Source organism: Polypterus senegalus, chromosome 12 (assembly GCF_016835505.1).
Source record: "Polypterus senegalus isolate Bchr_013 chromosome 12, ASM1683550v1, whole genome shotgun sequence".
Classification (NCBI taxonomy): domain Eukaryota; kingdom Metazoa; phylum Chordata; class Cladistia; order Polypteriformes; family Polypteridae; genus Polypterus; species Polypterus senegalus.
The window spans coordinates 139,950,530-139,966,452 of record NC_053165.1 but is presented as its reverse complement, the minus strand read 5'-3'; the positions used below and the strand labels follow the sequence as shown (position 1 = coordinate 139,966,452).

The following is a 15,923-nucleotide window of genomic DNA, read 5'->3' as shown; positions in this document are numbered from 1 at the left end:
AAAAAGGAGAAAAGGTTTACACTTTTGTTCTTATATCATAGACTAGCTGTCCGACATGGCTCTGCTCGCATAGTAGTGAAACAGGACAAACTTTAAAAATCAACAAAAATATAAAAAAAAATATAATTCTAGCAAAGTGGAAAACTGGTAACATCAAACGTTGGCAATGTATCTGATTGTGTTCAGTTCTGATGGGAGAGCGTCCCCCCACGTGGGGAGAAAATCATGATATCTCTGACAATCAGTAGCTACCGTCTAAAACATACGTATCTCTGAAATCTCCCTCAAAAATGTCAAACATTACTCCTTAACAATCTGTAGATGATAACGTCTGTTGAACAAACAGGTATCGCTAGCTAAGTGAGGCATGGTACGCTCCAACACATGGCAAGAAGTAGACCGACTCGAATGAAGGCTGACGTGTAAGTGAGGAGGGCCCAGCTCCCCCTTCCCTTGGCCTGCAGCCTCTCTCTCGGATTCGCACAAATCAATCAGTACCACAAGCAAACTATGATACTTAGCGCAATGAGAGAAGTTGCAAAATCAACCAAAATAACAAATTATAGAAAGAAAACCAATGTAAATCTGTTAAGTAGTTTTCTCATGAAAAGCAGACAGACATTGTCACAAATGTGTGCATGAGAGGCAGCTAAAAGGCCTGAACGAGAGTAATTCCACACCAGACCTGGTGGTGGCGGACTACACTGACTCTTTTTCTCGCTTTTCTGCAGACCGTTCACAAGAAATTCCACCTGGCCCTGATGACATCACTTTCAGGTCCAAACCTATGGATGAAGACTCTTCCAGTTCCTACCCTTTTGATGTCACTTCCTGTACTGGCCTTTAAAGCCACCATCTTTCCTCTATCCCCTCAGTTCTGTTTTGGACTTAGATCAGTACACATCTGTACATCATTTAATCCTATTTTGTATCCAGGATATAATATATGGGTGGTTGCCGCAAACCTTTTTTGGACTCTTTGTCAATTATTGTGACAACATTCATACAGACAGACAGACAGACAGGGTAGAGACTACTGGGTTTCTCTGTTATCCTAATTTTGTGCTGGTCTTGTGCTTCCTTGACGCACCTCCTGGACTATAATGTTCAGGCCTCATGCTCTTTGACCAATCCTGTTCAAACAAGACTTACACCCTTTAAACATCATTTTTTCACTGTAGCTCTTGAGTTAGGTCAAACTTATTTTTAAGTTTTTAGTTTTGTACTATTTCTGATCTGGTATTTTTTCAGCAGAACACAAATCTTTTTTTCTTACTTACCATCTGTTAATGGTTAGAAGATCTTTATCTACAGTATCTGACCTGGTATGTGGCGAGTATAAAAGGCAACATGTTTTCTAAGTACATATTTTATCAGAATTCTATTAAAAGGAAACCAAATTACACTTTCAAGTCAGGTACATTTTGCACAAATGTTGGAAAGCCATACTTCACGTAGAGAACTGTAAGCATATGTAATAATTCATTAAGTAATGTGGCTTGAGAGTAGGACTTTAGAAACCTTCAGAACACAACCCTGCAGTATTTTCAAGAAATTATTTGAATAGTATTGATGTGTTTGTTTAGGTGAATTGCCTGTTCTTGTTAAAATTGTTGTAAAGCCTCCTCATGACCAGTAGTGTTCTGGTAATAAGTTGTAGGAGGGAACAAGACTAGCGTTTAACACAACTATGAGATCATATCCAAGAAGTGAACACTCAGTCATCTTAGGTGCATCACTTTTGAGAGTAAGCTAGAGCATACACCCACTTCTTGATTGACAGGATAGTTAGATTTTCAGAAGGTGTCATGTATTTTAAAGACACATAAATTAAAAATTAAGTTTTCTATTCGAATTAGGGAAAAGCAGAGATTATAAAGAAAGCTTCACTGCCTTATTTGTTGTTAATTATTTACAAATTTCATGAACATTTTCACAAAATACTCAAAGAAATGTTACCAGTCACCTGACGGGTACATCAGTAGTGCAGTGACTAGGATGTTGGAAGATGGCTGACTGATTGATTTGCCTTGTGCCATGAGTAATACTGCTGGGACTGATCTTGTTCTGCTCTTCACTGAGACAGGAACTTAGACCTGAGGATCATCTCCTCTTGGTACTGTACCACACAGTCTGGTCTTGATTCACTCCTAGTATGGTACTATTTCAGGTACATTGCATCTGACCCATAGTGAATCAGAGGAAAGAAGAAAGAAGAGGAAAAAAATATAATTACATACTTTTCTCAACATTATTCTGAAATACAGTGGTGTGAAAAACTATTTCCCCCCTTCCTGATTTCTTATTCTTTTGCATGTTTGTCACACAAAATGTTTCTGATCATCAAACACATTTAACCATTAGTCAAATATAACACAAGTAAACACAAAATGCAGTTTTTAAATGATGGTTTTTATTATTCAGGGAGAAAAAAAAATCCAAACCTACATGGCCCTGTGTGAAAAGTAATTGCCCCTTGTTAAAAATAACCTAACTGTGGTGTATCACACCTGAGTTCAATTTCCGTAGCCACCCCCAGGCCTGATTACTGCCACACCTGTTTCAATCAATAAATCACTTAAATAGGAGCTGCCTGACACAGAGAAGTAGACCAAAAGCACCTCAAAAGCTAGACATCATGCCAAGATCCAAAGAAATTCAGGAACAAATGAGAACAGAAGTAATTGAGATCTATCAGTCTGGTAAAGGTTATAAAGCCATTTCTAAAGCTTTGGGACTCCAGTGAACCACAGTGAGAGCCATTATACACAAATGGCAAAACATGGAACAGTGGTGAACCTTCCCAGGAGTGGCCGGCCGACCAAAATTACCCCAAGAGCGCAGAGACGACTCATCCGAGAGGTCACAAAAGACCCCAGGACAACGTCTAAAGAACTGCAGGCCTCACTTGCCTCAATTAAGGTCAGTGTTCACGACTACACCATAAGAAAGAGACTGGGCAAAAACGGCCTGCATGGCAGATTTCCAAGACACAAACCACTGTTAAGCAAAAAGAACATTAGGGCTCGTCTCAATTTTGCTAAGAAACATCTCAATGATTGCCAAGACTGTTGGGAAAATACCTTGTGGACTGATGAGACAAAAGTTGAACTTTTTGGAAGGCAAATGTCCTGTTACATCTGGCGTAAAAGGAACACAGCATTTCAGAAAAAGAACATCATACCAAAAGTAAAATATGGTGGTGGTAGTGTGATGGTCTGGGGTTGTTTTGCTGCTTCAGGACCTGGAAGGCTTGCTGTGATAGATGGAACCATGAATTCTACTGTCTACCAAAAATCCTGAAGGAGAATGTCTGGCCATCTGTTCGTCAACTCAAGCTGAAGCGATCTTGGGTGCTGCAACAGGACAATGACTCAAAACACACCAGCAAATCCACCTCTGAATGGCTGAAGAAAAACAAAATGAAGACTTTGGAGTGGCCTAGTCAAAGTCCTGACCTGAATCCAATTGAGATGCTATGGCATGACCTTAAAAAGGCGGTTCATGCTAGAAAACCCTCAAATAAAGCTGAATTACAACAATTCTGCAAAGATGAGTGGGCCAAAATTCCTCCAGAGCGCTGTAAAAGACTCATTGCAAGTTATCGCAAACGCTTGATTGCAGTTATTGCTGCTAAGGTTGGCCCAACCAGTTATTAGGTTCAGGGGGCAATTACTTTTTCACACAGGGCCATGTAGGTTTGGATTTTTTTTCTCCCTAAATAATAAAAACCATCATTTAAAAACTGCATTTTGTGTTTACTTGTGTTATATTTGACTAATAGTTAAATGTGTTTGATGATCAGAAACATTTTGTGTGACAAACATGCAAAAGAATAAGAAATCAGGAAGGGGGCAAATAGTTTTTCACACCACTGTATGTGGGTTAATAATATGTGTTTAATAATTCCAATGTCATTATTAAAATGAAAAAAAATTATTTTGCCAATTTCTTGCTGAGCATTTGTTCCCATTGCCTCTGTGTGTTGCTGAATTGCTAGGGGTGCATCCTCAAGTGTCACATTAGTGCAACGGTTTAAAACCAGCAGCAGGAGGCAATCAACATCAAAGGATTGACCTTTACTAACCATTTTTCTAAGCTTTTTAGGTTTTGGCTTAAGGCTACGATTTCACAACAGTACTTTTCAATTATGATTTTGATTTGCACTCTGGTTTAGACAAAATATAGGATTGCAACAAGTTACAGTGGAACCTCGGTTCATGACCATAATTATTCCAAAACTCTGGTCATAAACCGATTTGGTCGTGAACCGAAGTAATTTCCCCCATAGGATTGTACGTAAATACATTTAATCCGTTCCAGACCGTACAAACTGTATGTAAATATATATTTTTTAAAGATTTTTAAGCACAAATATTTTTATTTATACCATAAAATGCACAGCATAATAGTAAACTAAATGTAAAAACATTGAATAACACTGAGAAAACCTTGAACAACAGAGAAAACTAACACTGCAAGAGTTTGCGCTGTAGCGCTATGAACTGCTCGCTATAAACACTTTTTTTTAATGACTTTTAGGCACAGGGAAAAAAATAAACATTTGAAAAATCCTTAATTTAATAAACCACCAAGAAAAGTAACATTGCAACAATGCACGCTACGAACCGATCACTGTAAACAGAAGTGGAGGTTAAAATCCAATAGAAAAAAGTCTTCATGAAATACAACGAGGTTAAAACAATGCTCGGATCTGTCTCTTTAAAAAACAAGCCTTATGCGTCCAGCTGTCTCTCTCTCTCTCTCGCGCGCGTGTGTGTCTCTCTCGCGTGTGTGTGTCTCCCTCTTGTGCACGTGTGTGTGTGTCTCTCTCTCTTTCGCGTGTCTCTCTCGCGCACACGTGTGTCTTTCTCTCGCTGCACAGGGAGAGACTCAACACGTGCGGAAATCATCGGCGCGCACAAACCAAAAGGGAAACTGGCTTGTTCGTATACCGAGTCTGTGGTCGTGAACAGATGTAAAAGTTTGGCGAACTTTTTGGTCGTAAACCAATTTGTAAATGTTCCAAGACGTTCGTGAACCGAGGTTCCACTGTAATGGTTTGTTTCTTGTTTCCAACCCATTGTAAATTACACTTGTAGTTTGCTTTTAATCTGTTTTGGCAAAACAGAAGAGAGACTAGGAGTGACTGAGTAAAAGAAAGTGTGTACTTTAAGCAATCGAGCAATGGACCACCCAATCTGAAAGATAAGACACATTATTTGCAAGTCTGCTGACTTGCTTATCTTTATTTTGTACTTTGTATTCTTCTCTGTAATCACCTCTTCCTTGTGATATTGCTGTGTTTTATAAAATATTTTTGCAATGCTGGTCTTATTAAAAGTGCAGTGAACCTCTCTGGTTAACATGGACTAATATGTCAGAGGTAGTCACTTGGGCGAATTATCAAACTGATGGCCAACAACACCTTGGTTTACATGTTTGTTTTGTTTTGATCACCCATTCATTGTGGATCACCTCTTTGATACAGCATAACGGAATGTTAAGAACTGAAAGTGTAAGTACCATATAGCTACATGTTGTATTATTTCATTAGAACTGAAGTACAAGGAAGTATTCCATCAAACTTATGCAGCAAGTACATTACAACAGTGCACAGCTACATTACAGCTGCCCAAGTAATCACACAATTAAGGGCATAAAAGAATGCCACACATTGGTCAATTATAAATGCAATATGGAAGACACTGTCCTGAAGGAAGCCACCTCTGAAAATGATTTAGGTGTTTATGTTAACATTTACATCATTTAAGCAATGTGCAGAAGCTAAAAAGGCTAATAAAATGTTGGGCTATATTGTAAAAACTGTTGAATATAAATCAAGGGACTATTGAGACAGGATCTGGAATATTGTGTGCGGTTCTGGTTACCACACTACAAAAAAGACATAGAAGCACTGGAAGCTGTACAGAGGAGAGCAACTACATGTATCACAGGATATAGGAACATGTCATACACAGAAGGACTCAGAGAATTAAACCTATTTAGAGACTGTATGGGGACTTAATCCAGGTCTTCAAAATCCTCATAGACATTAATTGAGTAGATCCAGCAAAATAATTGCAACTTAATGGTGAATCATGTATTAGAGAACACCAGTGAAAATTAAGTGGAAGTGAATTTAGGACTTAAGCCATGAAGCACTTCTTTACTCAAAGAGTTGTAGAAAGCTTGAAGAAACAACCGAGAAATGGAGTTGAAGCCGAAACCTTTAAAACATATCTAGATGAAATATTGGGACAGCTTAGCTATTAGCTAAACAAACAAGCTTGATGGATGACTGGTCTACTCTCATTTATCACATTTCCTATGTTCTTATGTTCTAAGAATAATAGAATAATGAAGACGATAAAAAATGAGTGACAGATATAATTTAAAACTTCTAGCACTATTCTTATACAATATAAGTGGAATGCAGAACTGGACTCGCTTGAAAGCTCTGAGACTGCAAATAATGCAGCAGATGATGTTCCTTTTCAGCACAGGTGCTTTCTACAGGAACAGGAGTGCCACCTTGCCCTTGGGCGTAGAGGACAGATGGTGGGGTGCTTGCTTGTGCGTGGGTGTTTCACTAATTCTATTCTTTTGTGATTTTAAACAAGCAGAGGCAAATCAGCAAAAGCTGCCTCGGTTCACTACCCATTACAAAACTAAGTATCAGAAGTGACATAAAAATAAAAACAGACATTTAGGTAGCCCTATTATTTTATAAAAAAAAAGAGTTCTTGAACTTTTAGTTCGGTAGAAAACGATTTCAATGAAGGTGAAAGGTCCGGTTAAAGGACAAATAAGGTAGACATTCGGGACAGAAAGTCAACCTGAGACATTACAGAAGCAGGCATCTGAAAGACTGACCCGCAGACAAGGTGATGGCTGTCTATGAGAACTTAGGTTTTATTGTTCACAAAAGGTTACTACCTGTAAATGAGTGGCAGAGAACTCATGTGGTATGTAAGTATGAAAGCAATGTGACAGGTTAAGAAAAAGAAAGTTTCAAGAGAAAGGCTGATTAAGGAGAATAAGGATTGGATTCTACAGGAAACGTACATGGCCTCACAGTATCAAAAGAAGAGAACTACAGTACTTGAAAAAATCGAGAGTGGTCTCCCCTAGACTTTCTCGTATATTCAGATATGGGGATAGATATTTGAGGAGTAAACCGAAAGACAATGATTATATTTTTATATAATGTACATGAGAGAACCATCAACAACAAATCAAATCAAATTAATAATATATTGAACAATTATTATAAAAATTAAGTTGAATAAATTGTAATCTGCAGCTGCTTGAATAAAAAATTTGACATGATAATTTCATTTCGGCAAAACATCCAGGTAAATTACCCCTTTCAGTAAGTGAAAGTGGGTCAAAAGTTGCAAGAGACTTTAGTAATGTGTGTAATGTAATACCTGTACACAAAATTTTGTTTATGTAAAGCAAAAACGTTCTCAAATATGTATGCATTACCATTTGAACGTCAAATGGGAAATTGCGATTATCTCGAAAACCAGTCGTTTTTCGAAAAAATGCAAAGAGACAAAAAAATGCTTAGAATGTGGTGTTTTACCATAATATGATGTGAAATTATCAAATGTTTAATATTTTTGGGGAAACGTTTTAGGTAAAGTATCGTTTCTGGTTAGCAGAAATAGCTCAAACGTTGATACAAATCTACGTTTTGTACCTAATACTTGTATGCAAAATTTGGTTGACCTAAGTGAAAGTGTACTCAAGTTATTGTATTTACATTCACACACACACACAGACAGACACACAGACATAATTCCGAAAATGGTATTTTCAGAGTCAGGGAGGTCCAAAACATCGAGATTCATGAAGATCTCGAAATCTAATTTTTGGACGATTCCAATACTTTCCCTATACTTCGTATGCAAGAAAGTAAAAAGTGCCTGGAAAGAGGGATTGCCAGTGAGCAATAGTGACAATGTGATCAATTAGTAAAATGGTGCAGATGGAAGGTATAGCGGATTTTAGGAATTAAGAAGCTCCAGAAGGGAACTGTTCTTTAACTTGGAAATGGCAAGCAGTCTAGGAATCATCAAAAGACAGAAAGTCCTTAATTATAATTATAAGTAAAAAGGAATGCAAATTTACCAGCAGCCAGCAGAGGGCACTATGGCATGTATAACTCTACTGCGTCACTTAAGGTGCCTTGATTTAATAACCATAAAAGTGTGCTGAGTCCAACATTATGTTTTACAGTATATATTGGTTTATTTTTACTTCCTTATTATAAGCGTCCTTCTTGCAGTGGACTCCATTTCCCAAACTCTGCAGCCAAATCGAATTTTTAGGAATTGATTGAGTTAATCTTATACTTATAAAGTTGCACTATCTTGTCAAATCAAATCAAATCAATTGTAAGTTGCATTGCTCTTTTTTCAAACTCAGTTTGAGACACGAAGCTGGGATTTTTATGTTTATATACTGTTTGTACATCAATAGAACAAAGCATCAGATGGTAATCGAGCATTGTGACTGGACTGTTTTTCAATTCCAATAAGAAGTAGTCACCCCCCTGAAAGTTTCCACAATTGATTGTTATACAACATTGAATCACAGTGGTTTTATTTTGGCTTTCTTGAAGTTGGACAGGTGAAAAAAAGACTCTTTATTGACAAAGTGAAAGCAGGTCTCTGAAAAGTGGCCTAAATTAATTGCCAAGTTAATACACAAAATAACAGATTGTACAAGTATTCACTCATTTTAATATGGCACACCCAAATCATCACTGGTGCAGCCAATTAGTTTTAGAAATTACAGAATTACTTCAATGGAGATCACCTGTATGGGATTTTCATTGATTGTGGTATAAATGCACCTGAATGTGGAAGACTAAAGTATGGTTGCCTAACCTGCACAATGAAGACACAAGAACACTACAAGCAACTCCATGAAAAGCAGCCTGAAAAACACAAGTCAGGGGATGAAGACAATATCCAAATCACTAAGTATCTCTTGGAGTTCAGTTAAATCAACCATTAAGTAAGGGACAAGAGTATGGCACAGCTGTAGATTAGCCTAGAGTAGACCATCCACAAAAACTAAGTGATCATGCTAGAAGAAGACTAGTGAGGGGGGTCACCAAGAGACCTGTGAGAACTGTGAAGGTGTTCCAAACTACAATGGCTCAGATTGGACACACTGTGCAGACAATGTGCTTCATCAGTCCCAGCTTTATGAAAGAATGGTTCTTTGGACTAATGAGATTAAAACGGAGCTTCTTGGCTGTATCACTAAACAGTAGTCTTTAACACTGCACATTATCAAAAACACACTATCCTAGCTGTGAAGCACGGTGGTGGTAACATCATGCTGTGGCAATGCTTCTCTGCAGCAGACCCCAACAGGCTTCTAAAGGCAGAGGGTAAAATGGAGGTAGCAAAAATCCTGAAAAAAACCTGATGCAGTCTGCGAGAAACCTGTGCCTTGAGAAAAGATTTATTTTTCACCAAGGCAACAAATCCAAGTATAAAACTAAAGCTACAAAGGAATGGCTTAAAAACCACAATGTTAATGCCCTGGAGGGGCCAAATCAGAGTCCAGATCTCAAACCAATAATTAAAGCAAATCAAATTTTAAAAAATCCAGTTGAGAATTTGTGGCTGGACTTGGGAAAGGACTTGAGTCGCATGGAAGAACAGAGAAAAATGGTGGCATTCAGATGTGCCAAGGTGATAAGAGACCTGTTCATACAGGGCTGTCAAAGGTGCATCTACCAAACACTGATTTAAAGGGAATACTTATGCAATCATTCATTTTATATTTATAATTAATGTACACCTTTTTGCAGATATCTGATTTCACTTTGACATTAAAGAGACCTTTTCTGTTGAGCAGTGTCAAAATATCCATATTAAATCCATTCTGATTCAGTCTTGTATAAGAGTAAAATGTGAACACCTCCAAGGAATGAATACTTTTAATAGGCACTATACATATAAATTGTTGTTTTTAAAATGTTGGTAGAAGTTCATGTCTTCCTTGCATGGATAAATTGTTTGCATTTCATTAAATAGCATGTTCCTAGTTGAAGTTTCATGCAGATTTTATTTTTGCCATTTAGAATTTCCTTGAGTACTTATTTATACACTAAATATGTATTTATTTTGAGGGTATGCCTTTATTGTGTAAGCTATTGTATTTATTCTTCATTGTGTCCATCAAACTGCTATGATGTCTTATGAATCTGGACTGCTTCTTATATTCAGAACCCCCTGTTTTCCCTGAGAGGTGTAGACGGCTACAAGCATACAACGCTGGAGGAGGACATCAGTCAAGACAAACAGCACCACTGCTGCTCTACGGAAACAGAATCACAACCATGGAGTTGGAAGATGTATATTTTAATGCTAGGTGAGAAGCAAAAATTATTTTCTTTAATAATTCAGTTGGCTTACATTCATTGAGTTATTGTTCCATTTTACAGTATTTCCTAGGTATTGAGCAGTTAAAAAAATTGACAACTTCTACAGTAATAGTCAAGACATTCAATTTGCCAAGTCTACGGTTACATGGAAGAAAAACGACTCATTCACTGAAAGTTACACATTCAATTTTTAAACCAAAAAACATACAGTATATACACACACAATGAATAAATTCAGGTCTGAAAACAGGATAAGCTGTTAGTTGAACACATTTGGTTTTCTATTGCATGCATTAATTCTATACATATATTCTATGTACTAATGCAAATTGATAAAGTATGACAAAGTACATTATTCCTTTTAAATACAGTAGACTTTTCATACAGCAGATGCATCTTAGGAACTGTAATACGTGAAAAATAAAATAGCTGCAGCTAACACTGTTTTATTGGCCTTTTCAACATTTTCTGTTACAAATGTGCACAAAGAAGAATGTGAATGTAATTGTACCAAAAGTAATGAGCATATTCATTTTATCCATCCATTCATTTTCAAACACAATTTTCCTATGCAGGTTTGCAGAGAAGCTGGAGACCATCCCAGCAAATTATTAAATGCCAATCAAATCTACATGCATATGCTTATTGATTAATAAAATCCCCATTCTTGCTGATTTGCTAGAATTTAGCAAATTTTGAGATCTTGAGAACCCTCTTTCATTACCTAGTAAACTGTAAGGCTCTGCTCATAAACTGGATCTACATTGCCCTTAGTGGAGACAATTTGTGGGCTACCAGTACGACGCTAATTGGTGAGTCTGTGTTCCCACCTTTAATGTGCTTTACCTATTGTCTGACAACGTTAATGCACACAATCAAAATGGTACATTAATGTTACCTGTAGAGCTTTCCATCTTTACTACAGATTCAGTCCCTGTATGTTGTAGAAACAACATGTCCCTGTTAAGCTCGCACAAAGTCATGCACATGAATGAGGCAGGTAATGTCATTTCTCGATGGTACTGTATAGAGCAGGGGTCTCCAACTCTGATCCTGGAGAGCTACTGCGGCTGTATGTTTTCATTCTAACCCTTTTCTTAATTAGTGACCAGTTTTTTTTCTGCTAGTTGGCTTTATTTCCCTTATTTTGTAATGCCCAGTCCTCTACATTGCTTAATTTTTTCACCCAAATAGAAATGAGATGTGAAATGAGTAAACGGATGGCCAGCTAAATTGAGCTCTCAAACTCCAAACCAGTTTTACTCCAACTAATCTCTTAATTATAATCTGATCCTTATTGCTAATTAAACTCATTACTTGATTCCATGGCTTGTTGGTGTTCTCAATGTCTCACAGCAGACATTTCCCAAACTATTTGATTTTCTTTTTTCTAAGAGCACTGTCAACATGTTTTGTGGATCTGTGCAGATCAACATCACCGAAACCTTCCACTTTCTGCATTTTCAGATATTGTAAGATGGACAAAGGCCAGCTGGTCAAGTGTTGGCTCGTTTTGTGTCTCATTATGGTTTAGCTACTAATTGGGGACAAAAAACAATTAAGGGGTTTGAGTCTTAAACAGCAAGTTAATTTAAATTCAAGGTAAAATAAGTTTATTAGCAGCAAAAAATGAGTCACTAATTACGAAAAAAGTTAGAATGAAAACTTAAAACCACAATAGTGCTCCAGGACCGGAGTTAGAGACCCCTGGTATAGGGGAATCTGCTAGGTATGAGAGCACAAAATTAATATATTCAAGAGTTTTATGAAGAATCCAGTATGCTCATTACCTTTGGCAAAACCAATGCTTATTTACAAACAGAAAATTCATCTTTCAGTGTAGAAGTGCATTTATGGAAATAACGTTTTCAAAGTGGTTTTCCTGGTTATTCTAAAATGTCATCAGAGCAAATATATTCTAATAGTGCAAGTCAATGCAAATATTTATTATTACATATTTCACAGACATGTTGGCCCAAGATTCCTTACAAGAGCGTGACATGTTACAATCATAAACAAACATTTGACAAAATGAGCACCGGCAGGATGACCCAGCTGGCTGGAGGTCTGAGTTAAACAGACAGCCCTGCGATTTCAACTCCAGCGGCTAAGCTGCTACGTACGCCATGCTGCCTGCTCTTGACACTTAAGGAGTGGCACTGAGGCAGTTCCTGGAAAATCTGATTGAAAAGCAATCAATAAAAACTTCAACTGGTAGTCATCACCAGAATTCCATCGGCTACATTAATTCCACGTTAAAAGCTCTCTTTTATTGTCACACATACAGGAGCATTGAACCATTGTATTCACATACACCAGAGAGTGATTTTAAATGAAAATTACATTCATTTTAAGCAAAATGCTTTTAAATGAAGTGAAAACTTGAAACTTCATATGACACATGGTAAGAGTGCTCTGTGTGGATCTGTTCATCAAATACAGAAAGAAGACAAGAATATGGGACTTGAAAACAAAAAGCTTATATTTTCTTCAGTTCATAAAATAACACCATGACTCTTCAAGCTAGAGGATTAAATAGTTTTAAAACATACATATGAAAGTACCCTTCAGAGATGAATAGACACAGAACAGGCGTACAGTAAACTAGTGTAGTTATAAACTGAGTATTAAATACAGATTTGCATTTGGTCTTCGAACTCTTAATTGGCAACTGTGCACCAATTAGTAACAAACACAAAAACAAAAAACACACACAGGAAACAAATAAGTGATCTAGTTCATATGGACGTCTGAATTAACATTGACAGCAGGTGACAATGAAATAAATAAAAAAGTACAAAGTGTCAGGCACTGTTACCCTGATGCAGCGTAACTAGTGCTTATTTAGATGACAACTCCCATTCTGACCAATATGATCATTATCACACTGGGAATTGTGTACTGGGTTGTGCACAGAGACCAAAATGAAGACTGCATCATTTGAAGACAAAAAAAAAAACAAAACACGATTTCACAGAAATCAAAATTACGCAAACATCCACATGGGTTTGCAGATATGTGATGTGTGTATATGAACATATAAAATGAACTTACAGAATCACATGAAATTCTTTAATCTTCTCATCATTTTCTCTTTGCGTCAAACAAAGGCAGTGAGGTCTTTCATGTTTGACATATATTTAATGTGATTGCACGGCTAGAAATAGATTTAAATGGGTGAATTTTGCACCAGACAAAGGGCTACGTGAGTCAAATCAATTGAAAATTACTGACGTTTTGCAAAAATAGTAGCAAAAGTTGGGCAAATACACAGTACATGACGTGTGGTAACGAGGCATAAATAACAGAACAAGATTACGGGGGTGACAGTTTTGTTGTATTTTGTTCCCAGCTTATTACAAATATTGTAATAAGTGTGGTGAGAGAATAAGGCCAATTCAGGTTCCTCTTTAAATCCCTTTAATCTGCCATCATTTCACTTACTGTCTATTATCGCTACCTTTATCTGATGCAATGTCCTGCTGATCTTGTTAATCAACTTTCCTGGGGTGCTTTCGTCTCCATTTCCTGATACGATTGATGACCAGGAGATTTGTACATTTTACGTATGCTTCATCTTAACATCGTGCTGCCTCCATGTTTGTTCAGCTGATTACAGCGTATAGTGTGGTAGCCGTGCACTTCCCTAATTTGAATCAACGCAAGCCTCCATCTCAAATTGTATTCTAATAATTGTCTTCTATGGATGCTAACATACACAGGTAGACATGAACATTTCTGGGTAAAGTGGATATTTTAGAATGTTGTGATAAACTGAAACATAAAAGCCCTAATTATGTTACAAATCACACATACAGTACTCCTTTTGACTTTTGCCAAAAACTATAAACTACGTGCACATCGTACACACTGTTAGCAGTGACTTCACCCACTGCAAAATGTATGGCAAATTGCAAGCTTTCCAATAAAAGCAAAAGATATTTTTCAAAAAATAAATATTATAACTTAGCACATCTAATGAATGCATAATAAATAAAGTGTATCTGTGGAAACTGTTTCAACTGAGGAAATACAGACATCCCTACATTTCTATTAATAGGGTTACAGTGGGGACTGACAATAGTCCGAGTCTCTCTTGGTCCTATAAGGATACGATGCGACGACGAGATGATGACATCATTCTTCCTCTTTTAAGGATGTGTTTAAGCTGAAAGAGACGTATAGCAAAAGGAGAATTAGACTTCAAGGTGCAGACAGATCATGGAGAGAAATGAGCAGAGCTTAAATGTGAGTCATCTGCTACAACTTGGTTCATACTGATGATGATCAGAGGAAGGAAAAAAATAATCGTCCATATGTTACTTAGATGTAAATTACTGTACACTTTAGTGTTATTACAGGAAATCACTCAACAGAAGGTTCATCAGTACATTACAACTGGTTGTACTGTAGAAAATATGCAATTAAGTACATTAACTTATATAATAATTGTTATGTATACAAATAAATTTATAGAAATTGAACAGGAAATTGAACACAGTGAACGACTTAAAAAATATTTAATTTGAAACTAAACACATTGGGTCAAATGACATAAACAAGCTGCATAGACAGACAGTTTGTGGTTTGATGCCTCTGCACGTCTTCACAGAGCTTCTGTAGATGTGTGTGTGTGTGTGTGTGTTCACTTTTTTCTCTTCATCATCCTGCATGTGTTCTTGTAGGGCAAACAGACTCTTGTTTATCTTCACTTATGAATTTCTTAAGTGTGTGTGAGTGCAAACTTGTATATTGAAATAAATTACGTATCTCAAAAACTACTCATGCACACATTTTGCAAATCAATAGGCATGTCCCCATGATTAAATGAAACAGATAGACCAAATTCTGGTTAAATTAAACAAATTAAACAAGTTCTACAGCAGTTATTGTTAGAAAGAGGACAAACTGTTTTTGAAGGATATGGGGATCAGTATGGGACCGAAAACAATAGCCCTAGAGCCTATGACAAGGCAAACACAATACAACTTCTTTGATAAAATCAGATCAATTTTTTTCAGAAGTTGTTGCTGTACATAGGTCTCAGTATACAGGGAGGATATATCTAGAAAGCCGCTTGTTCTAAATTGTTTGTCTTTGCTATGATAAATTCATTCAGGATTTCTACACAAAAATAGTGCATCATTTTACAAACAAAAATTGCAATTATAAGATGTGGAAATGAATTTCGATTTTCTGTAGTCACGCATATAGACACCTTGCTAAAATGTACTTTTCTTAATGTCTGGAACTTCACAGAATCAGAATCTGACGTTAACTCCTAAGAGAGTTTTTGTCCCCATCACCACACTTGCATTTACATGAAAGTAAGAGTAGAAACTGCAGGAACACACAATCAGGTCTGCATTAAGCTATTCTGGGGCCTCCACGAAACCCTAACAACACATCCATGGACTTCCTAAATGTATATCCAGTGTAGTAAATTACAGATTGTGTACCTCCTCCCAATAATTTGCAAAACAAAGCAGCAGACCTTACCAACAGATCG

At 36.9% G+C, this 15,923-nt stretch overlaps 1 protein-coding gene across 3 annotated transcripts in view; it reads right to left on the bottom strand.

Moving 5' to 3' along the window:
- Nucleotides 1-12,339: 12,339 nt before the first annotated feature.
- The window catches only part of LOC120541718 (NF-kappa-B inhibitor delta), a 48,420-nt gene continuing 44,836 nt past the window's right edge, over nt 12,340-15,923 (bottom strand). For all 3 annotated transcript variants that reach the window (XM_039773603.1, XM_039773604.1, XM_039773602.1), the window contains exon 12: nt 12,340-14,582. In XM_039773603.1, the coding sequence (XP_039629537.1) occupies nt 14,517-14,582 (66 nt within the window). In that variant the 3' untranslated portion in view covers nt 12,340-14,516. The remainder of the gene's footprint in view (nt 14,583-15,923) is intronic.